At 48.9% G+C, this 20,645-nt stretch overlaps 10 protein-coding genes across 10 annotated transcripts; 3 read left to right on the forward strand and 7 right to left on the reverse strand.

The window, feature by feature from the left end:
- Positions 1-168: 168 nt before the first annotated feature.
- On the reverse strand, positions 169-2,058 carry ASPWEDRAFT_132041 (acyl-CoA dehydrogenase family protein). Its single transcript, XM_040829284.1, has 4 exons — positions 1,326-2,058; positions 1,050-1,275; positions 629-997; positions 169-577 (listed from the first exon to the last, which is right to left on the reverse strand). Exons 1-4 carry the CDS (start codon positions 1,927-1,929, stop codon positions 241-243), a joined length of 1,536 nt encoding a protein of 511 aa, XP_040691389.1. The 5' UTR covers positions 1,930-2,058; the 3' UTR covers positions 169-240.
- Positions 2,059-2,379: 321 nt separating this feature from the next.
- Positions 2,380-5,897, reverse strand: ASPWEDRAFT_50822 (phosphatidate phosphatase App1 family protein; the record flags this gene model as incomplete). Its single annotated transcript, XM_040837502.1, has 2 exons — positions 2,380-5,337; positions 5,853-5,897. 2 exons carry the CDS (start codon positions 5,895-5,897, stop codon positions 2,380-2,382), a joined length of 3,003 nt encoding a protein of 1,000 aa, XP_040691390.1.
- Positions 5,898-6,343: 446 nt separating this feature from the next.
- On the reverse strand, positions 6,344-7,853 carry ASPWEDRAFT_27073 (Zn(II)2Cys6 transcription factor; the record flags this gene model as incomplete). Its single annotated transcript, XM_040832945.1, has 2 exons — positions 6,344-7,764; positions 7,811-7,853. The coding sequence occupies 2 exons, from the start codon at positions 7,851-7,853 to the stop codon at positions 6,344-6,346; spliced, it is 1,464 nt and encodes a 487-aa protein (XP_040691391.1).
- Positions 7,854-8,599: 746 nt separating this feature from the next.
- On the forward strand, positions 8,600-10,187 carry ASPWEDRAFT_27074 (uncharacterized protein; the record flags this gene model as incomplete). The annotated part of the gene is made up of 2 exons (XM_040832946.1): positions 8,600-9,578; positions 9,613-10,187. The coding sequence occupies 2 exons, from the start codon at positions 8,600-8,602 to the stop codon at positions 10,185-10,187; spliced, it is 1,554 nt and encodes a 517-aa protein (XP_040691392.1).
- Positions 10,188-10,596: 409 nt separating this feature from the next.
- Positions 10,597-12,305, reverse strand: ASPWEDRAFT_107836 (UV-endonuclease UVE-1; the record flags this gene model as incomplete). Its single annotated transcript, XM_040827922.1, has 2 exons — positions 10,597-12,129; positions 12,183-12,305. 2 exons carry the CDS (start codon positions 12,303-12,305, stop codon positions 10,597-10,599), a joined length of 1,656 nt encoding a protein of 551 aa, XP_040691393.1.
- A 1,477-nt stretch (positions 12,306-13,782) lies between these two features.
- ASPWEDRAFT_50808 (putative extracellular protein) lies at positions 13,783-15,021 on the forward strand (the record flags this gene model as incomplete). The annotated part of the gene is made up of 2 exons (XM_040837500.1): positions 13,783-14,280; positions 14,437-15,021. The coding sequence occupies 2 exons, from the start codon at positions 13,783-13,785 to the stop codon at positions 15,019-15,021; spliced, it is 1,083 nt and encodes a 360-aa protein (XP_040691394.1).
- Positions 15,022-15,254: 233 nt separating this feature from the next.
- Positions 15,255-15,894, reverse strand: ASPWEDRAFT_108292 (uncharacterized protein; the record flags this gene model as incomplete). Its single annotated transcript, XM_040827969.1, has 2 exons — positions 15,255-15,596; positions 15,664-15,894. The coding sequence occupies 2 exons, from the start codon at positions 15,892-15,894 to the stop codon at positions 15,255-15,257; spliced, it is 573 nt and encodes a 190-aa protein (XP_040691395.1).
- A 1,002-nt stretch (positions 15,895-16,896) lies between these two features.
- On the reverse strand, positions 16,897-17,708 carry ASPWEDRAFT_107964 (uncharacterized protein; the record flags this gene model as incomplete). Its single annotated transcript, XM_040827930.1, has 2 exons — positions 16,897-17,209; positions 17,266-17,708. 2 exons carry the CDS (start codon positions 17,706-17,708, stop codon positions 16,897-16,899), a joined length of 756 nt encoding a protein of 251 aa, XP_040691396.1.
- Positions 17,709-18,913: 1,205 nt separating this feature from the next.
- ASPWEDRAFT_171185 (CENP-S family protein) lies at positions 18,914-19,402 on the reverse strand (the record flags this gene model as incomplete). The annotated part of the gene is made up of 4 exons (XM_040830740.1): positions 18,914-19,043; positions 19,103-19,136; positions 19,192-19,315; positions 19,370-19,402. The coding sequence occupies 4 exons, from the start codon at positions 19,400-19,402 to the stop codon at positions 18,914-18,916; spliced, it is 321 nt and encodes a 106-aa protein (XP_040691397.1).
- On the forward strand, positions 19,275-20,636 carry ASPWEDRAFT_466882 (uncharacterized protein). Its single transcript, XM_040836819.1, has 2 exons — positions 19,275-19,323; positions 19,411-20,636. The coding sequence occupies exon 2, from the start codon at positions 19,561-19,563 to the stop codon at positions 20,440-20,442; it is 882 nt and encodes a 293-aa protein (XP_040691398.1). The 5' UTR covers positions 19,275-19,323; positions 19,411-19,560; the 3' UTR covers positions 20,443-20,636.
- Positions 20,637-20,645: the final 9 nt, after the last annotated feature.

Here is a 20,645-nt window from a genome sequence, read left to right on the forward strand (position 1 = left end):
CTTTTTTACTTCTGGTTGATTTTTTATTTTCTTCGTTGGTTGTGGTGGAGGGAGAGGGGGAAAAGATTTGATGTTGGGCGGTTTGCTGAGGGTTTCCTTTATGGGAAGTGGGTGGGAGTCGCACTTTGCGGCAATCTGCTTACTTAAGGAAGGACACTGTGTATATATAAACACGGTAATGATATTGTCACAAACAATAATACTACTAGGTAATGATAAAAAGTAATAATATCTTATAAATTACAGCATGGCCTTGGGGAACTTCTTGAAGGCCTGTCTCACTCCCAGATCTGCCAGGATCTCCTCAGTACCACCCAGAATGGCATCGAACTTGTACGTGCGGTGGAACATCTCGATGATTCTGCCCATACCGGTCTGGGTGATACCACGTCCTCCAAAGATGTTGGTTGCCTGGTCGGCAATCTCCTGTGCAGCCCGGGTGGCATGCGACTTGAGCAGACCGATGGGACCGCCCAGGTTGGCGGCTTGCTCGGCGTATGTCATGTTGCACATCTGGTAGGCGATGGATTCGAGCCACGCTTGGTTAGCCTCGCAGAGGGAGATCATATGAGCGAGCCTGGATTCAGTTAGTTAAGTTTGGACAGGCAGAAGGGAGGGTGAGAATTACTTTTGTCGCATGACTGGCTGTTCAATCAACCGCTTTCCAAAGACAATTCGCTGGTTGCACCATTTCATGCACTCCTCGACCACTGTCATGGACATGCGCACCACGCCGCAAACCATCATGTAACGTTCGTGGTTGAAGTTGCTCATGATCACGATGAATCCCTTGTGCTCCTCGCCCAACAGATTTTCCACAGGGACCTTGACGTTTTCAAACTGCACGAATGCCGTAGCTGCTGCAGTCGAGTAGGAAGTCTTGATCTGCTTGGTTTCGACATTGTCGTCACGGGGAATCAGAATAACAGAGAAGCCCTTTTCTGTTCGACAGCCAGTGACAAAGTAGTCGGCAAACATGCCGTTGGTGATCCATTTCCTAGAGAAGATCAGCATTTCGTTCGACTAATGGGCCGTGTATGGGCACATACTTGGTACCGTTGATAATGTAGTGCTTCCCATCTGGCGTCTTCTCAGCCGTTGTGCGAAGCCCTGCAACATCACTGCCCGCAAAGGCCTCTGTAATGGCCAGACACATCTTCTTCTTGCCGGACAAGACCTCCTGAGTGATCTTCTCACGTAAGGGGACGTTTCGAAGCCATTGCTGGACCGCCGTCAAACTGATGGCCATACCAGCCATGTTTCCATCTGAGAAACCTGCAATGTGTCAGTTCATCTAGATCGTATAACAACAAGAAAAGGAATACCTCTAGCATTTGCCCGGACCAACTCCTGCGCAATGACCAAATCATGCAAATAATCAAACTCCTTTCCATCAACGGCACCGCCCAACAAATCCCGTCCATGCAGATGCTTCCCTGGTCCCAATCGCATAGCCAAAATATTTGTCTCGGCCATCCGATCAATCAACTCCTGACTGATATACGTTCCATCCTTCTCCTTCTGCTGCGCCTCAGGGGTGACATACAAATCCGTGAACTCGCGCACGGCCTTCTGCAACCGCCGATGACTGTCCTTATAATAAGGACTCTTGAACTGCGATCGCAACCACAAGGGCTCCGCATACGGCACCGGACTCAAACTCCCCGGAACAGACTCGATAACTTCGGGCTTTTCCCCTTCAATGGTCCCGATGCAGAGATCGCGGTACTTGTCGAGGACTTCCTGACGGTGTAGGTTGTAGAATTCCGTCGTCGCATCTTTTCCAGCTACCTGGTTCAAAACGACACTGCCGCCTGGATGGGCGTCGAGGAAATCGGTGAGATCATAGACGCGGTGGTCGATGATGCACCAGACTGAATCCTCGCTGTTGTGTTGCGCGACTTCGGCGCGGGCGAAGGTTTTGGCCATTTTGTTTTCTTTCTCTTTCTTTTTTCTGGTCTATGAAGCTGTAGAATAGAACCGATGACGAACTGGAGGACTTGGATTTGTGATTATTTAGATGCACCGGCGAGAAATCCAATGAGAAAGTGGCAATAACTAAGGAGAGAGAGAGAGGAAGAGGAGAAACCAATCATGCGGGGATGATAATTAATCTGGAGGATGGAACGTACCGAGGACCGAGGCGATGCTGTTGCTACCCTGAATATCATGATCTCATATGTACAAGCTCCCAATCTATCAGAAACCATCGAAATGGCTTTGGCGAAATGCTGCTTAATTGTTCCTGCAGCTCGTTTTCTTACCGCTACTAACGTCCCCTGTGTCTACTGTAAAAAAGACCTCAAATTGAGCATGTGGTATATACAGGTATACATAATAATACATCTATCCACGACCTTCTATTAGACTTCCAAATCTTCATTTCCCATTTCCCTCCTGATTCTTGCGAATTTGCTTCATAGCCCCCTCTACCAGCCACACAGAGACATCCTGAGCATCACTCCCAACCCGCCAACTACTCAGTAAGACTCCCCGCTCCTCGAGTATCTCACTTGCTCGCTCCCAGCGACGTCGCCAGAGCTCCTCCCGTCTGTTGGGTAGCGGTGCAGGAGGAGCGGAAGTATTAGAATATCGCTGTCCATATTCCTGATCGTTGGTGCTTGTTCTGCTGAGCGAAAGATTTGAGGCGGTCGGTCGCAAAGTATTGGAGGGTGAAGGTGCCCAATTCAACCGATCTGACGCGTACTGCAGCGCACCCGACACTGCTGCTACAGGATACGACTGCTGTTGTCTCTGCGATTCGGGGCGGTTCGAATCCGAGCTGGGAGTGGACACTGAAGTCGAGGCTCCCGTGTTAGATCGACGGGGTGGCGGAGGCGGGGGCGGTTGTTTTGATTGTGCAGATCTTGCTTCCGAAGACTGGGGTCCAGCTGTATTCTGCCCAGTCTTGGGGCGTAGAGGTAAATAATCAGCGGCAGCTGGAAGTGCGTTGGACACGCTTTGAACGGCACTCTTCACAGTGTCAGTATATGTCCCATTAGGCCCAGACGCATTGTTTGGATAGAATGAGACATCCGAAGATCCCTGGTCCTGATCCAGTGCAACGCCTGGTTTGTTGGGAGAAGTACGGCGTCGTGGCAGGGGCGGTGCGGGTTTACGGCGTGGTCCAGCCTCTTGATTTTGAGAAAGGCTCTCTTTAATATCCGCAAATTCAGGAGTCGTCGAGACAGCACGTAGAGACGATGGCTTGCTGGGTTTTGAAGGAGGGGGACGCGGCTTCGGCTTTTCTGTTGACGTGTTGGTCTGGTCCCCTTCATCGCGGAGATCAATTAGATCTGCATTATCAATGGTCTGCGTGTCTGTAGGTGCGCGACCTGGCCCACAAGGCCTGCGCGGTGGTAACACAGGCCGGTTTGACACTGAATCGGAATGATCAGCAAGCTGGGGGGTACTGCGACTCCGAGAAGCAGCTGGTTCCGGGTAGTCCACAGATTTCTCGAAGAATTTCTTGGGATCTGGCGTAGTAACATCACGGATGAAGATTCCAAGGATTCTTCCGGGATTTGCTAGGACGATGTCCGTATAGACCTCTAGATCTGCTTCACCGCTATCACCAATCAGGATAAACTTGCGTTCAGGGAAATCGCGCAGAATCCGCTCCAAAGAGCCCTTCTTCCTTTCTGCTGTAGGCTCAAAGATCCCTTGCAGCATTCCGCTATATTGTTTCAAATGGAACGAGCCGGGAGGAAGTCCGACCATCTTGAAGTATCGTTCTAGCAAAGGATAGAGCTGCCATGGTGCATTGGAGACATAATGAAAATCCACTCCCATTTTGGACAGCCTTGAGTACCAATCCGTGACACCATCGACCGTGAGCTCTGCCAGTTCCCGAACAAAGGTATTTCGGAAGATCTCCTTAGCACCGCTGGCAATTGCAGAATGTTTCACTGTATCATCAATGTCACTGATCAAACTGATTCCATTGGGCTCGCTGACTTCAATCTCTTTGGCAGCAGATAGGTTCTCGGATGCCAGGACACGGATGTGAGTCGGGACAAATGTCAGCCCTGCACGAAGATTGAAATGGCCCGATTCGTCCGTCACAGTGTTCCTCGATTGGCTGTCCTTATCATTGAAAAAGAAGACGGTAACAGGCATCTCAGCCATGGGGTTTGTCAAAAAGGGACGCAGTCTTTCCATGAGGTGTGCGTTTGCCACAGAAAGCTCGTCTTTGCTCAGTTGCGAAGCGTCAGTCGTTGTTGATGAGACGCTGGGCTTCAAAGCCAGATCGCCAGTCTCTCCTTTTTTCAGAATTGACTGCATTTCCTTATTGACAATTTCCTCTTCTCCTTTTCCAGTCATCTTTTCCTCTGACCCATAGTCTGCACTGCTGGACTCGCCGTTGTCAGTGGAATTAGTGCTCGGAGCTGGAACACCGCTCAGTTTTCTGGCAAGTGCAATCATCAAGCGATGCTTCCTCGTCATCGGCCCGCGATGAGGTGCGTATATCCAGCCGCGTACATCGACATCAACGATTGCGTTCGGATCCTGGTACTCCTCCTCTTCCCAGCCATCCCTTCTGTCCTCCGATTCCCCAAGATACTCATCAATTGTCGAAATGGAGTCTCGCCGCCTGCGAATGTGCATCTCTGGGTCTTGCCGGTTTTTGATGAGTTTTCGGCCATAGCTCGGGAATAGCACCATCTCCTCATCCCCAGACCGGGCAATTTCAACATCTGGAAACGCTCCCGGGGTGGAAAAGTACTCCTCATCGTAGGCATTCCTTGGTGTCCATTGCGACGTATATGATTGGCGTAGCTCGTTCGCAGCTTTCAGATAATCGAAGACCTTCTTGCGACGTCCTCCGCGCTCCCCAGTTCCCCACGCTACCGACGAAAGTCCAGACTGTGACATTGGACCTCTCAACACCGCATCCGGGGCCTTATTACCAGATCGCAATAATTTCGCGCGTGTGGCCAGTGGTAAGGATTCCCGGATACCTAGTCCCCTGAACCGTCTCCTGTGTCCAAAAAGGAAACCAAATATCCCCCGTTTCTTAGCACTCCGTTTCTGTGAAAGTCTGCTCTGTCGCTGGACAATCGCTCTGTATATCCGTGCCTGCGCTTGGTGGCGGAGAGCGGGGATTGTCTCGTGGCGTAGACCCCAAAGGCGCAAATGGGCACGACGGCTCGCGTGCGGCCCAAAGAGGGCACGGAAGAAAAGCTGAAGTTTGCCTTTATTTTTCTCTTGGTCTCGTCTCGGGAAGCGAAGGATGGGAGGAAGAAATCGATGAGGAGGCTGGCGCCTTAAATGGGGTGCCGGCAAAAGGACAGGCCAACGATTGCGAGAGGGCGGTTTTGGAGCCAGGGTCTCGAACTTGTCAGGGTATATGGTAATGATTCAATCGAATAGTCGAAACGACACCGCAGGCGTTTCAACTGTTGAGTTAAGCGATGGATTATTGTAAGAATGGAGGGCTGAGTTGGAAGGCTTTGCCGAAGATGATTGCGCTGACCGGGCGGCCCAAGTCGTAATCTGTTCAGAATCGCAATGATGACAATGGCATTCGCCAGGAATGCTCGTTAGACAAGAAGAGGCTGTGGCTTACAAAAAGAATGAGGATCGGTATAAAGCGTTTGATAATGAGATGAAAGAAATCTTCAAGTACGAATGGCACAAAGAAGGGATTGCTGTGGCAGGGCAAAATAGTGGCAGTCGTTTTCGTTCTGGACGCTGCGGGGAAGTCGACAGAAACAAGCCGGCAAGGCTGTAGCGTTACAAAAAAGGTACTTATGATGTAAGAAGCACCAGGCAGGTTTCGATTTATCAGGATAGGTTTTTTTGCGCTTTTTAAATCATCATATACCAGGGGTATGTCTACTTCTATTTACAAGTCCCATGCCCTGTCTTTTTCTTGTCTGTTTGGTCAGAGTCATGCATAAAATCTCCGAGTCATGCCCCTGCTACATAGGTGAGGGGAAATCATCTTATCACTGATGGAGCCATTATAGTTGACAAGTATGGATTTTATTTCATATATACTCTCGTAAAAATGTCATCATCAAGTCGTATATTATATATGGCCCATCCTACAGAGGGGAGGGCGAGTATTCCGGAGGCAGAGCTGAATGAAGAATTGCTGAATTCCCTCAGCCAAATCAAGTTATACCATCCTTCATTGAGCGTCATGAATGATAGGAGATATCACCTACTCCATGAGGGTATCAAATACCCTACACTACCGCAGCGTATGCATATGGTTGGCGTCAAGTCCATCTGCGAATCATATCCAACAGACGGTCACGAGGACGTTGCCCGTTGTATGTCGATGACCCTGGTCATGCAGACTTCTCAGGGCAAGTTAGTCGTATTGGCATGATTGTCACACTATCAAAAAGTCACATCCCAAAGACTGCTTGCGGGCCCACTCAATCCATGACGTGCATTGATCATCCTGCAGGTTCCACCAGGTTTGCAGGAATGACAGAACGCGATGCCTATCAAGAATGCGACTGATACGCATCACTGTTGTGAGTTCACGCTCAATGATCTTCTGCCTGGCTCGGCTTTCTCGAACTTCAGTTCCAGTAATGAAGAGTGGCCAAACAAGATCCTGCGCAAATGTTTCGTTCCCGGTCCCTGTAAGAGAATGCAAATGTGATAGAATCTCATCGCGAGAGCACTTGATAACTGACTTGACAGTCGCGGGATCTGAGAGCGCTTGGCAACTGTATATGAGACATGCGTGGTGGTACATCCACACGAGATGGTCAAAATTGCACTGGTCAGTGTCGGACCAGAATTGTATGTTTTTACTGACGCGAATGGCGTTTCCTCTTGCTAGCTCAAGTTCAGTATAGATGTCGATGGTTGGCATGGGGTATGATTGAGACATTTGCAGGAGTTTAGAACGAGTCTTCAGACGCTCTGCCTGAGTAATTTGGTGAATAATCCGAATGAAGTCCGTGAAGACTGCATCCCTACTGCTAGCCAAAGGGTTTTGCACGATCTCGTCTATCTCATTAAAGGTCGTCACTTGAGTCCACACCGACGTCGCATAGAATTCCTGTATGAAAAATTCTTCAATGCGATTCGCCCTTCGTTGTAGATACGGTCGATCTATTTCTGCTCGAATGACCTCCCGCGCAGCTTGGAGATGTACCCGCCATCCCGCCGTCTGTGCCGTCAACAGCTCGTTGTTGCAGAGAATAATCACAGATGCCAAAGTGAGAGTAGATGCGGTTCCGGTGTTAGGTTGGGAGGCAGATGATGTACGCAGTAGACCTAGTTCTCGAGCCAAAAGGCCAAGAGCTTTGTTTTGGTAGGATTTCGATATCGCCTGGAACTTCCCATACCAAGGATCGTGATGAGGATATTGAGATGCCAGATCATGTGCCGTAAGTGCAAGGACAGATGAGAGCACTGTTTCGGAAGTCTCGACTAAGGGCATAACCATCAGTCGCCAAGGGTTATCCGGCCCATCCACCCATGCCAGTCTGCGGGCAACCCGTTCTTGGAAATAAGGAATCAACCGCGAGACATGTGGTGTTTGGGCCTCGGCTAACATAGGGTTGGACAGCGACGGCAAAATATGGCTATCAGCCAGAGTTGCGACAGCTGTGGGTGTCGTTTCATTTCGCACGGGGATCGACTTTCCCTGCAGCTTCCCTCGGCTGGCGACCCCTTGGACCCATTTATATCTCAAGCCATAGCCTGGGCATTCCAGGCTGCGCTTTGCACATTTTTTGCAGCCAGGAAGACCGCGATCACACTTGATGCGTCGACGTTGGCATCTGGGGCAGTCTACGACATTAGCAGTGTGCACATTCAGCGCACAACGCAATCATACCTTTAGGTGCTGTTTCTGCTGCAAGGTCCTGCTGTGCAGACATTTGCGTTTCGTATAACCACTGCCCGAAGGCTAAAACGAGGCATGGAGGACTGATAAGGATTAGTTGAGGTCTTGAGGATGAAAGAAATCTGGTGGAGCCGAAAATAAAGATCAGCCTAAGGTCTAGCGTGCGAAATCCGCTAAACCCGATTGGGCATGTTGATTGAGATCTGTCGAGTCTCACCTTCGTACGTATTTCTACCCAACACTCAAGAGGAATCTGTTTGCTTCATCTTTGAGACAGTTCTCTATCAGTTCCAGGTCTAATACACACAGGTGATTCAAACGTCAAAATTGTCATCCTAATTTATCTGGATATACAGGCAATCAACGTATATGTGTGCAAGTGACAATAAAGACAGTCCAACCATTTCAAGGCTTTTCAAAACCTTCTGCCTGACAATTAACAATATTAGGCAACCTCCAAGGGCAACAATTCACATATATGCGGCCAAACTAATTCAAGTTGTATGGGTGCACACACCACGGGTTATACTACTATAGTGGTCTATACCACTACTTCTCTTGAAGTGATGTACTGAGCCTACAGTTTGCATCTGGAATGGACTTTGATCAACAGAACTTGAGGGCCAGTTGGCGAAAATGCCAAAATGCTGAAGATTTCGCGCGACTCGTCAACATGAACGCAAAGGCCACTACATTCCTCGGGTTTTTGTACATCCAGGACAAGGGAAAAAAAAAGACGTTGGGTTTGTCCCCTGTCTGAAGGGAGCTGCAGAGAACTATATGTCCCTCATTCAGCAGGTGCTGGTGGATGAAGGATACAAGAACCTGAACTGGTTCGAGAGACATGTGGCGGAAGACAGAGTGGATGATTTGATCGTGTGCTTTGCTGGACTTTCGGAGAAAATTCCAGATTTTCCCTTGGCGCCTGGACCGAAATTCCATAAAGATTATTATCAGGTGATGCATGGTGTTGTGCCTGTCATAGAAGAGAAACAGACACCTTCTCTTGACTCTCGATCTGAGTCTGAATTCGATTCAAACCAAGAAGACCATGGGGGCACAGAGGATCCAGATCTCATCAGTGCAGAAGCAGTCATCAAAGCTGGATGGAGAGAGTGTAAAGATGCACAGCAGTTTGTGGATCTGGTAGGCTTAGGGAATATGGCAGCTCAATGTCTTGTTCTGTTGTTTTCTGAAGAAAAAGAAGAAGTTAACTTCATCACTTGGATCAAGGAGGCAGCCGAGGATTACCTTGGTCAGGTTCAACATTGCCTCCAAGCCGGCCTCTGGCAAGGCATCCAATGGATGGAAATTCAGCCATCTCCAGATAAAGAAGAGAATGATCTCATCTTTATATACTCGGAGCTTTTGACAATCAGCCTGTGTCCGAAGAACTCCAAGTTATCTGCCTACCATGATCTCCTGCAAAGGTTGTTGCCAAAGGATGAGAACTTGAAACCCCGGGGACTGTCGCAATCTTCCCAAGAAGCTGTCTTCTATCGTGATATTGAGGACACAAGGCGCATCACACCGGCTGTCTATGAAGAGGTTCTAAAACGGTTCCAGGAATTTCGTCCTCGAGAAAAATGGCTTGGGCCATTCACGGCAATCATTGGACCTCAAGAGAGCGGCAAAACATCTGTTATGGGACAGATCGCACAGCAGGGCTACACGTATGTTGCCTATGTCTCGTTCGCAGAGCCCAATTCAACGACCTTCCTAGGGCGGTCGGAGCTAGCCCACAGATCTCGTAGCCCCGGTGGGAAGGATGTATATGTATGAGTGTTATGTAGAAATATGCCTTGCCAATGTTGAGCTTTGCCGACAGATCGGTATAAGCCCACGAGTGTTTTTCGACTTGCAGGTGAGGAAGCACTTTGGAGGGTTCCAAGAGCGCCTTCGCTGGGCGCTGCTGAAGTGTCATTCAGACATCGATAGTGAGATGTTCCGGATTCGAGGACAGTTCAGAGGAAAACCTGATCACGAGAGTTTCAGTGAGATTCTGACCAAGTATGTTGAACGCTACAAACAAAATCAGAAGATCATATTCGTGTGCACGCATGCAAAGTGGAAGACGTACCAAGAATACCACCATCTCATGGACGTCAAGGACGATGAGTTGGTCATCAAAGAAGGCCACCCATCAGTTCTACTATGCTTTGATGAATCTGGTGGGCTTGTGACGATTGCAGAGGATGAGATGGTCTGGTTTGAGAAACTGATCAAGGCTATCTGCAATCGCTCGCACGATCAGTGGGGGGAGAAGGATCGGTTCTTCAGCGTGTTTCTTGATCGAAAGACGAGAGATCCATATCTCAAGTCCCCGGCATCTCACAAGGAGGTATTCAAGCCGATTGATCTGGATTAAATGTGTATGTGATCTGGTTAGGCTGGAGGTTAGTATAGAAAAGTGTCTGGTTGCTACGAGTTGGAGGAAATCAGGTTACGTATAGGTAGCTAGTTCGATTTAAATGGCACCAGTTCTTGCTTATAGCCAAAAATTCTCTTGTATTTGATTGAAGAGGGCCTATCTATAATCTATCCCAAGCATATGCCAGTATCTGAATAGAGATTTCTTTGTATACAGATTGCCCAAGCCAGTCAAAAGTCCGAGCCTCTATGGCTTGGGTTTGAGCAAACCTGGCTCATGTATCTGCAAGTTAGTAGGGAGGCAGTTATCGTGGGATAATCCATTGAATAGCTGCCGGTTGTCATACCGTCCCCGGTATTATGAGCAGGGAATATGATATGCAAATAATACAGTGTAAGACAAGCGATCACCCTGGTTCGCTTTCTTCTTCATAGTTGACCTTTTTTGCTCTTCGACTCCGACGAACACCACTCTTCTGTGCTGGTGTGGTGTTCTGCGTCTCAGAAACATCTTGATCATCTGCCTCTGAAGGTGATGTTGTTGATAAAGTTTCTGATACTTTGCGTTTCCTGCGGGTTTGGGTTTTGACCTGACGGGTAGCTTTCGGTTTAGGCGTTTCCAACATACCATTCTCGATCTCATCGACTTCTTGGACATCCGTGTCTGGTTCGGTTTTTTTCTTGGATACACTGGATTTAGCTGGGATTTTCGTAGTTTTGCGGACGACCTTCTTTGGTCGAAGCCATTCTTCCATGCCGGGAGGCCAGTAGACTCTTCTGTGAGGACCGCCCATCCCAAAATCTTCCTCGGAAATAGTTCGAGGGGGAGGAACGGCACCTTCAAGGTCTACAAAGCCCGCCTTCTTCTTGGTTTTTCGGGGCGGTTTAAATTGTTTATTCTCATCCTCCCGGGTGTGCGGGATGATGTCGTTGAACAGTTCATGGCCGGGTAGTTTGAAAGTTCTCATCAACTCGAACACGGCCTGTTCCTTATCCTTAGCTTCAATCATCAAATCCATCGTAGGATCACACGGGGGAAGAGTGGAAACTCGTTCGCTGTGCTTCCGTCGCTGGCGTTTAGTAACGGCGGCTGCTGTAGGCTCCGAATAATGCATCTTTTGTGTGATATTCTTCCGTGTCCACGTTGCCTTGATCCGGTCATAGAGACTCATGATGTCCAATGTTCCTTCACGTACTTGGCTCTCGTCGAAAATGATGTTATGATGATGGTAGTCAAGCACAAGAGGGATATTCAACTCGTCACAGATTGGTAATAAATCATGAACCGACCAACTGACATCGTCATTTTCCAACACAAGCCGGTTCTTTACATCTTGTGAAAGTTTTTTATAGTTTTCCCGAAATCGATCCAAGGTCGCCTCTTTGTCCCCAAAGACACCACCCATGTGGAGGATCATGACAGCATCGCGGTCTTGCTGAGGGGGCAACTTGAGAAGCTGTAACAATTCAGAGTGATACTCCAAGTCGCGATACGAACTTTCGACCACCTCTGTTTTGGGGGAGCCCAACTGGGTGAATTGACCGGGATGGACGGACACCCGATGACCGAGTTCAGCAATCACCCGGCCTGCTTCTGCCAACACTTCAGAAGCAAAAGGAGCCAGCTTATATCCATACTCTTTGTGGCTTGCAAAGGGGAACATCTCGCTACTCAGGCGCATAAACTTGATGCCATAGAAGTCGTTCCAACGGATCATCTTTGCGATGTCCCGAGCATTGGTGAGTCCCAATGTCTCCACGTATGTCTGGCCTCGGGCCACATCAGCAGGCTGGCTCTTGTCCGGACGATTTTTAACCGGATGGGGCGGTTGGGAAGGGTCTGTGAGTGGATGTCGATTATCCAAAATCGAAGCAATGCGGCATGTCCGGGAGCAGAAGACGGGAGGATTCGCGAACCGTAGGTACGTATTCAAGCATGCCTGTTACAATGAGAAACAATTACCACCAAATTAAAACGAGCGAGGCAACTCACATAGCCCAATCGCCCTTTCCAGGGCAAAGGTAGATAGCTACTGTTCACCGGCGGAGGCCTCGTAATGGCATCTTCAAGCTCCTCCGCCTCGATAGGAACATTATCGTCCGACTCCGGATCCATAAAGGCAATTTCCGCATCTCCGAGAGTGTCAGGCTGATCCATGCCGTTTTCTTCTTGTTTGACTGCCATTATGGCTACCCCTGCAGTATCCACCAAGCCACGCGATCCTCCGATCAATCGTGTCAAACGTAATGACGTCGGATTCGGGGCTGTCGCAAGCTGCAAAGATCGACCGGCGAAAGAATGTACGGGAGCCCCAGCACCAGGGACGCGCAGGCGAGAGAATCGAGTGTTTGAGCTGCCTGTAAGAGGGTTATCTCGAGAATGAATCAGGGCAGCAGAAGAATTGCTCTTTGCCACGGTAACCGGTCGAGTTAAGCTCCATGACGAAGGGACGTGGCAAATGCGGCGGAAAGGCGGACCAGATTCCACGACGCCATGGAAACGGATGGCATGTTGGAAGAGAGTAGCACGATTAAACCTCCTCTGCTGATGGAGGGGAAGGCGAAAAAACATTCAGCGGGGCTTCCGGGCTGCAGTAGAGTGTCTGGATTGGGGGGGGGTTGAATTGAGGGGATTCAAGAAGGATCTGCCTCTCGAAGAATCTCAGACATCCCTCAAGAGTGGGAGGCAATGCTGAGAGGGAGTGAGGCTATGTATAATAAATGTATGACTGGGCATGAATCTGGTGGCGGAAATTAAAGATAGTGGAAGGCAGTAGAGTTGGTGGTTGAAGCTGAAGTTCCACGGCTTTCGAGCTGAAGGTTTCAAATCCGGACGTGGAGAGCCGCGTCGACGTGTTTTATTTCCACTTCAGCTACATCTCTTTCCTGAAGCTATTCACGAGTAGGATAATTTTCACCTGGTGCATTCGATATGCGTGAGGGAATTGTTTGTTTACTATTATTATGCTCATACTACATTGCATAGTAATGTTTACAGTTTATCAGATCAAATCAGGGTCGAGCACAGACATCAAGGGCTTCATTCGAGACAACCCTTGAACAGCGTGTCGACGATGGCAATCACTCAGATATGCAAAGAATCCAATAGTCTCGATCGGATGGCCTGAGAGAATTGCTTGTTTAGGAGAGTGCTGTGCCAGCATTCCACCCATGACTCCGACTCAGGGGCCGTGACAGCAGGTTTCGAATGGCATTTTCCATTCCTCTGGAGATCGCGATTTTTTGAAAAATGCACAAGGGGAATACCGGCGATCGTGGATATTTAAAAGGCTTCTCGTCGGTCAGGATGCTGCTGAACCAGAGCTCTCTTTGTGTTCCATCCTCAAGTTACCCTGGTGGTGTTCCTCTCTATCTGAGTGGTTTTCTCTCCTTGACAGATTTCCAGTGTTTGTTTTCAAGGCCAATACCTTTCTTTAATCTTCTTCTTGCCTTGCTTGCATTATCGTGCTAAATATTCGGTAAGTATAGAAAGCCCTTTGCCCATGGACTGCCGGTGGCGTTGTGCTAGCACTGTTGGACTGCTTCTAATTACTTACTAGATCTTTATAATTATTACACTTCGGAACACCACCATGAAGGGCGTCTTCATTGCCTGTGGCCTGTTGGCCTCGTCTGTCTCTGCACACATGCAGATGAGCAAGCCGTACCCTCTTCGCAGCCCTTTGAACAAGGATGCAGATGGCCAGAAGGACTACTCGTACACCAACCCTCTGTCCACTGACGGGTCTGATTACCCTTGCAAGGGCTACGCAGATGATGATTTCAATGCCACAGCGCACTACGAGCTTGGCGGAGAGTACGATCTGGAACTCAGTGGGAGCGCTGTTCACGGGGGAGGATCCTGCCAGATTGGTCTTTCCTACGACAAGGGAGAGACCATCCGTGTCATCCACTCGATGCTGGGTGGATGTCCTATCGACAAAAAGTACAAGTTCAAGATTCCTGAGAACGCGAAGGAAGGTAATGCACTGCTCTCCTGGACATGGTTCAACAAGGTCGGCAACCGTGAGATGTACATGAACTGCGCACAGGTCACCATTGGAGGTGGCTCTAACAAGGGCAGTGCTAACGTAGAGGCATCCACCACAACTGCTTCCACCACGGCCAGTGCCACTGGCAAGGACATCACTAAGGGACCCTTGGCCTCCTTCGCCCCCCTTGTCCACTTGCCCAATATGCCTCAAATGCCCGATTTCAAGATGCCCGCCATTCCCGGGATGTTCAAGTCCTTGTCTCGTCGGGACTCCTTTGAGAGCTTGCCCGAAATCTTTATTGCAAACATTGGCGGCCCAGGCAAGTGCACCACTATTGAAGGTGAAGAAGTCAACTTCCCCAAGCCCGGTCCTTCCGTGGAGGGTGAATTGTCCGGCAAGGGTTACGAATGCAAAGAAAACGCCCCGTTCCTTGAGGCCAGCTCCTCCGGTTCCAACTCTACTCCGGCCAGCTCTCATGTCATCCAGAGCTCATCCAAGCCGTCTCCAAGCTCGCTTCTTCACGCTAAGCAGTCGAGTGCCGCCACTCCTTCGTCTACTCCTTTGAAGGCCTTCGCAACTCCCTCTAGCAAGGTTGCTTCGTCTTTCGGCACCCCCGCTCTTGCCTCGACTTTGCCCACCGGCCTTAGCGATGGCGAGCGCAGCGCACACAAGCACCCCCACCGTCCTCACTGGGGCTGCCGCGATGGCTCTATCATCTGTGCCCCTGATGGTCTCTCGTGGGCCATGTGCGACCACGGCCACCCCGTGTGGATGGGATCCGTCGCCGACGGCATGATTTGCAAGCACGGTGAGATGGTGCGCGCACACGCTTGGTAAACGATGCATCTGTCACTTTTTATTGACTCTTCCGCCGTCCTAATTATACATACCTCGACCGGCGCGAGGCAATACAACACTCTTTGGACATGAATGTTTCTATTTCTTTTGGGCGCGAGGATCAAATTCGATTGTATCTGTTATTATATTCTAATGAAACCCGTTCTTGTTATTATAACCATAGCTTGCCCTCCTGCACTCTGCAACTGTAATAACCACTGTCCACTGTAACATCATGTAGCCGAATGGTCCTGCGCTGTAAACATATACGGCCACTGATGCAACCAATCGGCCAAATGCTCCACCGGGGCAGCCAGAAGCTCAATCGCCGATTCAAACGGCGGTTTATACGGCCCTTCACGATGCCACTGAGGAGGAACAAACACCTTCGTCTTCCCAAACGATTCAGCCAGCCCTTTACTATCCTCCTCTGACAACGCATCTTCCAACTTCCACACATCGGTCGTTTCTTCTTCGATGTGCCGCGAGAAATCCTTCATGAGGCCTTTGATGGTAGGAAGGAAACTAGGACTCGAGGGCGCCATATTGTAGAATGCCTCTAGTTGTTCTTTGACCTATTCACACCATCTCGAGTCAACTAATCTACTCCATATATCGACACGAAAAGCCATAACTACTTACCCGCTGATGTTCCCGACGATCTCTATCTGCCACAGCAACACCATTCTCAACATGTTTCTCGAAAGCAGGATACAGCACGAGTTCCTCGCTGATAGAGTGTCTGGCTAATTCCCACGTGAAGCGATTTTGGTACCGGACTTTTTCGTCTTGGTCGGAGGAGTTGATGATGTGGTTGTAGAAGGATACGAGGTCGCGGTGGTCTTGTTGGATTAGATCGCTTATGCGTGGCATTTTGTCGTTTTTTATTTTATAAATGGGTTTATCTAGAGGTTGTATATGTGTAAATGTTGGTTGTTGTTGTTGTTGTTGTTGAATTGTATTGTGTTGTAGACTATGGTGGGATGTATATATTATAGGGATGGATTTCCGTATACGGACGTCACAATGAGATATATAATGATGCATTTGGATACTACATATCATATCACATCGATAAGAAAATTCACTTGCAGAATATTGCATTATATCGAATTTAATCAGCTATATCTAGACTAACGGTTCTGGTGATGATGATGTTATATTGAGAGGCTTTCATATGGATGGAGATAGTATCCTTATAACTCCTGGCAACTAATATCATCAATTAACCCCGTTGAATATACCCATAATGTAATTTAATTACATTTTTGCTGTATTTTATGCTAATAATTTAGTATTCTATTGCAACCCGTGCTCTGATGATGCAGGGAAAAAGCATCTGGTGGAATCAAATCAAGGAGTCACTTCAGGGGCGACATTGAGATACTTTACAAAATACCATCCCTACCTGGATATGCCACCATCAATAATCATGAATAATGACGGCTTGGTCTATTAAATTCTCTTTCTACCCCTCATTTAATTAAATTTACATCATTCAGTATCCTCAGTGGGGTTGGTGAGTTCCCCGCATTTTACGGAGCAATTGGGGGGGGGGTATATCAGATCCGGCTATAGCATCAAGTCGCACGTCAAAGACGGTCAATGTGGTATCTGTCCGCTCATTCAAAAGCTATACAAGCCAACCCATACAGCGAATTCAATAATGGTATCTAATTAAATCATTCAATCATAAACCCTCCCAGTCGAGCAAGTCAAAGTCGACATGAGGAAAAGCGAAATAAACAAGTCCTTGCGCCATGAGATTCATTACAGATAATTACCATTATATTATCCTTTTCTCATGACGCGCAAATAGCAAGTCGGATATCACAGATGTAGAATATTCAACAAAGGAAATATCACAGGGTCGGTTTAAACGTTGCCTGTATACGCCGAGTTGCCATAGCCGTATCCGTTCGCGGCGGTTCCGTTCTTGTTCCGGCTGAAAAGACCGCCAGAGGTCTTTTCTTTGCCGGATTCCAGTTCCACATCGTTGGGCGAAGGGTGGACAGGCAGGGTGTCATCTTCGTTGGTATCCGGTGCGTTCTTGTTGCGACGCCAGAACATGAGACGACGGCGGGTACCGTAGGTGTATCCATTAGCCGGAGAGGGGCCGAAACGCTTCTCACGCTTGTGGTGACGGGCATAAAGGACCTGAAAGAGGATGGACACCAGGAAAAAGAAACTATTGAACTGTAAGACAAAACCCGACCGTGGTAAGGATTAACAAAGGATACTCACATTCCGATAATCGAAACCGCAAAAACAACCTTTTCAAGTTGACAGGCCAGACCCAAGTTGACCTTGGATGCGGAATCGGTATTGCTGGCTCCAGATCCAAGAGGGGTATGGACTTGGCCAGAGCAGGTTTGGGGGCCATCACGAGTCAAGATTGCGATCGCAACCATGGCGCCGACGAAGCAGACATCGAGAATGACGGCCACGAATGCAAAGAAAGCAACTCCTCCCAGACAGCAGGTGAAAATAGACCCCAATAAGCCATACAATGTCGCAGCCCCTGATAGACCCTCGACGGCCTTCATCCATTGAGGGATGTTCTGATCATGGCGGGTGAGGACAGCCAAGAAGAAGGAGAAGATGGCGAGAATGACTGCCGAGTCGAGAAACTGAAGCACTCGAATGGCGAGGTTGAAGAATCGCAGAACGACGCCGCCAAAGCCCATGTTGACGGTTGATTCCCAGGCGACGGCCAAGTGTTTATTAGGCAAAGCCTAGAGCAGGCAGAGGAGGCGTACCCAATACGGGGTAAAAAAAAGGAGTATAAAACGGATAGAATTGTAAGGCAGTATTTAGTATACGACTAGGGACACTAAATACCCAGAAAAAGAATGGTGAAATCTGCTGCGATGAAACGGGGGAGGAAAAATAATATAAAGGAAGGAGGAAAACTCAGATGCGAGACGGGGCAGATGATGATTTAATCGAAGGCAGCAGAATAGGATTGTTGATGTCGTCCCCTGGGACCAGGTGTCGCAACCGCGATGATCAGTGGAGGCCATTTGCTCGTAGTGGAACCGGGGGGCCCCTGAACAAAGCAGTCGAAAAGATAAAAGCACGGCAACCATCCCAGACTATCACGACCGACGATCCACGGAAGAACAGGAAATCCAAGCGTGGATTGAGGTTGAATTGTTGAAGTCGCAACGCTCCGCGTCCGGCGACCACAGGTGACGTCATGATTGGCTCCCAGCCCCTGGGCCACCGGTGCTGATTGGCCAGTCGACCGGGGGGCTAAGCCCTGTCGGGAGGGTCCCTCGGCCTGATTCGTCGCAAAAAACACAGCCATCACATGTTCTCCAGCGTGCATGACTAAGCCGCGATGGCTATTTTCAGTTCACCAGCCACTTTGCACAGCCAGCAAGAAGATTTCAATTATTGGTAATTCGTATTATATACATAGTACAGAGTCTGTTCGATCCAAGGGAAAGATCCCGGATGTGGATGGTGCGGTCAGAGTTTGCATGATCGCCATGAGACATCGTACTTTGGTCAAGGCTATACGCATCAACCTAAGGAACCCGAGCCGTTGATAAAAATGGCACTTTGCGTTGACCAAGGCACCGTGCTATCGCGTGCATATCCCGGTCGACTGTGGAGACTGGCGTCATGATTCCTCCGACGAATGATATCGTATGTTTGTTCAACTGTTGAAGAACATGTCATGGGTCATGGGGAGCTTTTGATGCTTCTAGTGTTATAGTTAGAAACCTTAGAAGTAGGTTATTGGGACAGGCTTAACTAACCAGTGCATGTTGTAAGCTTTTGTGTATCGAGGCAGTTGATTGACCAACCTGCATTCGATTGACTCTGGTATGGTCTTTCCTGCCTTTCAGGTCGACCACTGAGGATGAAGAACTCGACCTTTGGTTCAAGATTCTTCCTCCTCTTGCTGCTCCCGCTGCTGGTCAACAAATCCACGCAGAATAGACTCCAGGCCATCGTTGCGGCGAGCAAGCAGCATCACGTCGGAAACATTAACAATCGAACGTCCGGCATGTCTAAGTCAACCATGTCAGCTATCAGGCCTTAAGCTCATATGCCCTGTCGGAACACTAACTTGGCGAAAAACTCCAAATCCTGACTGGCCGTTTCTATCAGATTGTTAGTATATGACAGCCACCAAAGAACGTCTGAGAAACCACACACCTATCTGTGCCCAGACCATCTCCGTCAAGGCTCCAATAAACTGAGGCGTAGCATTGACGCCAAGTTTAATGGTCTCCTCATCAACAATCTTCCCGATAGACAACCAAAGAGCGGATTTGAGACGCTATCAAGGTCAGTCCTCTGTATCTGTACCAAGGCCAAAGTGGGGATAAGATACCTCCTCAAGACCAACTTGCTCGTTCTGATCCATTTCCACAGCCAAAGAACACAATGACAACCTCACCACGACTGAAACAGAAGAACAACGTAGATACCTTCAAATGAAGGAATCCGAGATCAAGACGCGTCCGCGTTGATAGTAACAAACCCCGCGTCTGATTGGCTGCAAGACCGCCGGCCCGGAAGAACATGCTTCCCCGAGCCGAACTCGCGCTAAACCGCAAAAGGAAACATCATTTCCATCGGCTTCATCATTATTTGTTCTTCGAGTGTTGGGATTTGCGCTTCAACAGTCTACGTGGGCGAGCGATTCTGTCTTGCCATTGTCAATTTTCGAGTGAAATCTTCTTTGTGATCTCTACACCAATTCCACAGAACAAACGATTTTTTAAAACCCCGCCTCTTCCTATCCGGCTCTTCCTACCGTCTCAGGGACTGAAGCTATCCAGCTTCTACCTCCCTCAACCTTCGAGTCAACTCAAACAAAAAAAAAAAACCACTAAAATGGCCAACCAAGACATGTCCGCCGTCGCCCAGGAGGCGTTGGCCGACTTCACCAACCAAATCTTCGGAGGCCTGATTGAGCTCGTCAAGCGCCTCTACAACAATACCTACGAATCCTTCGCCCAGGTCAGCATGAGACGCTGGACCCGTGTCTTCTTCGCTGTCGTCGTCTACATCATCATCCGTCCGTATATTGAGAAACTCTTCAAGAAGATGCAAGACCGCGATCGTCAAAAGGAAATCGAGAAGAAGCGCACCGAGCGCCAGGCTGCTGCGGACAAGACCGCCAACATCTCCGCTAACGAGCTTCGTGGTGGAGGCGGTAGTGGTTCCGGAAAGGTGCTGGGTGAGGTCGAGAATACGGATGATGAGATTGACGAGGAGGATACTGCGACTGCGACTGCGACGGGTGTGCCTGAGATGGGCAAGAATGCGCGCAAGAGGCAGAAGAAGTACATGAAGAATTTGGAAAAGGAGCAGGCTGAGAGCAACACGCATAACCTGACCGATGAGCAGGTTTTGGAGTTGTTGGATTGGAGTGAGTCGGAGGAGGAGAAGAAGCACTGAGCTTCATTCCTTTCCTTCCGTTTCCCTATCTGTGTCTGTCCTCCTGGTCTACCTGGATGCATCGTGTCGGTCTAATTATTTGGCTGCCTTTTTACTCTTCTTCTCGAACTTGTATGAGTGATGTGTTATTTGTGTTTATAAAATGCCTTTTGCCGACGTGTCAGTGAGGTGGATGTTCTGTATTAGATATATACCTTAATCAA

This window comes from Aspergillus wentii (assembly GCF_001890725.1).
Source record: "Aspergillus wentii DTO 134E9 unplaced genomic scaffold ASPWEscaffold_3, whole genome shotgun sequence".
Classification (NCBI taxonomy): domain Eukaryota; kingdom Fungi; phylum Ascomycota; class Eurotiomycetes; order Eurotiales; family Aspergillaceae; genus Aspergillus; species Aspergillus wentii.

Coding starts and splice junctions, on each gene's coding strand:
- ASPWEDRAFT_132041 (XM_040829284.1), bottom strand. CDS start 1,929: ATGGCCAAAACCTTCGCCCGCGCCGAAGTCGCGCAACACAACAGCGAG. Junction 1,276..1,325: donor GGTCCGGGCAAATGCTAGAG/GTATTCCTTTTC, acceptor GACACATTGCAG/GTTTCTCAGATGGAAACATG. Junction 578..628: donor CAGCCAGTCATGCGACAAAA/GTAATTCTCACC, acceptor AACTGAATCCAG/GCTCGCTCATATGATCTCCC.
- ASPWEDRAFT_466882 (XM_040836819.1), top strand. CDS start 19,561: ATGCTTCCCCGAGCCGAACTCGCGCTAAACCGCAAAAGGAAACATCAT.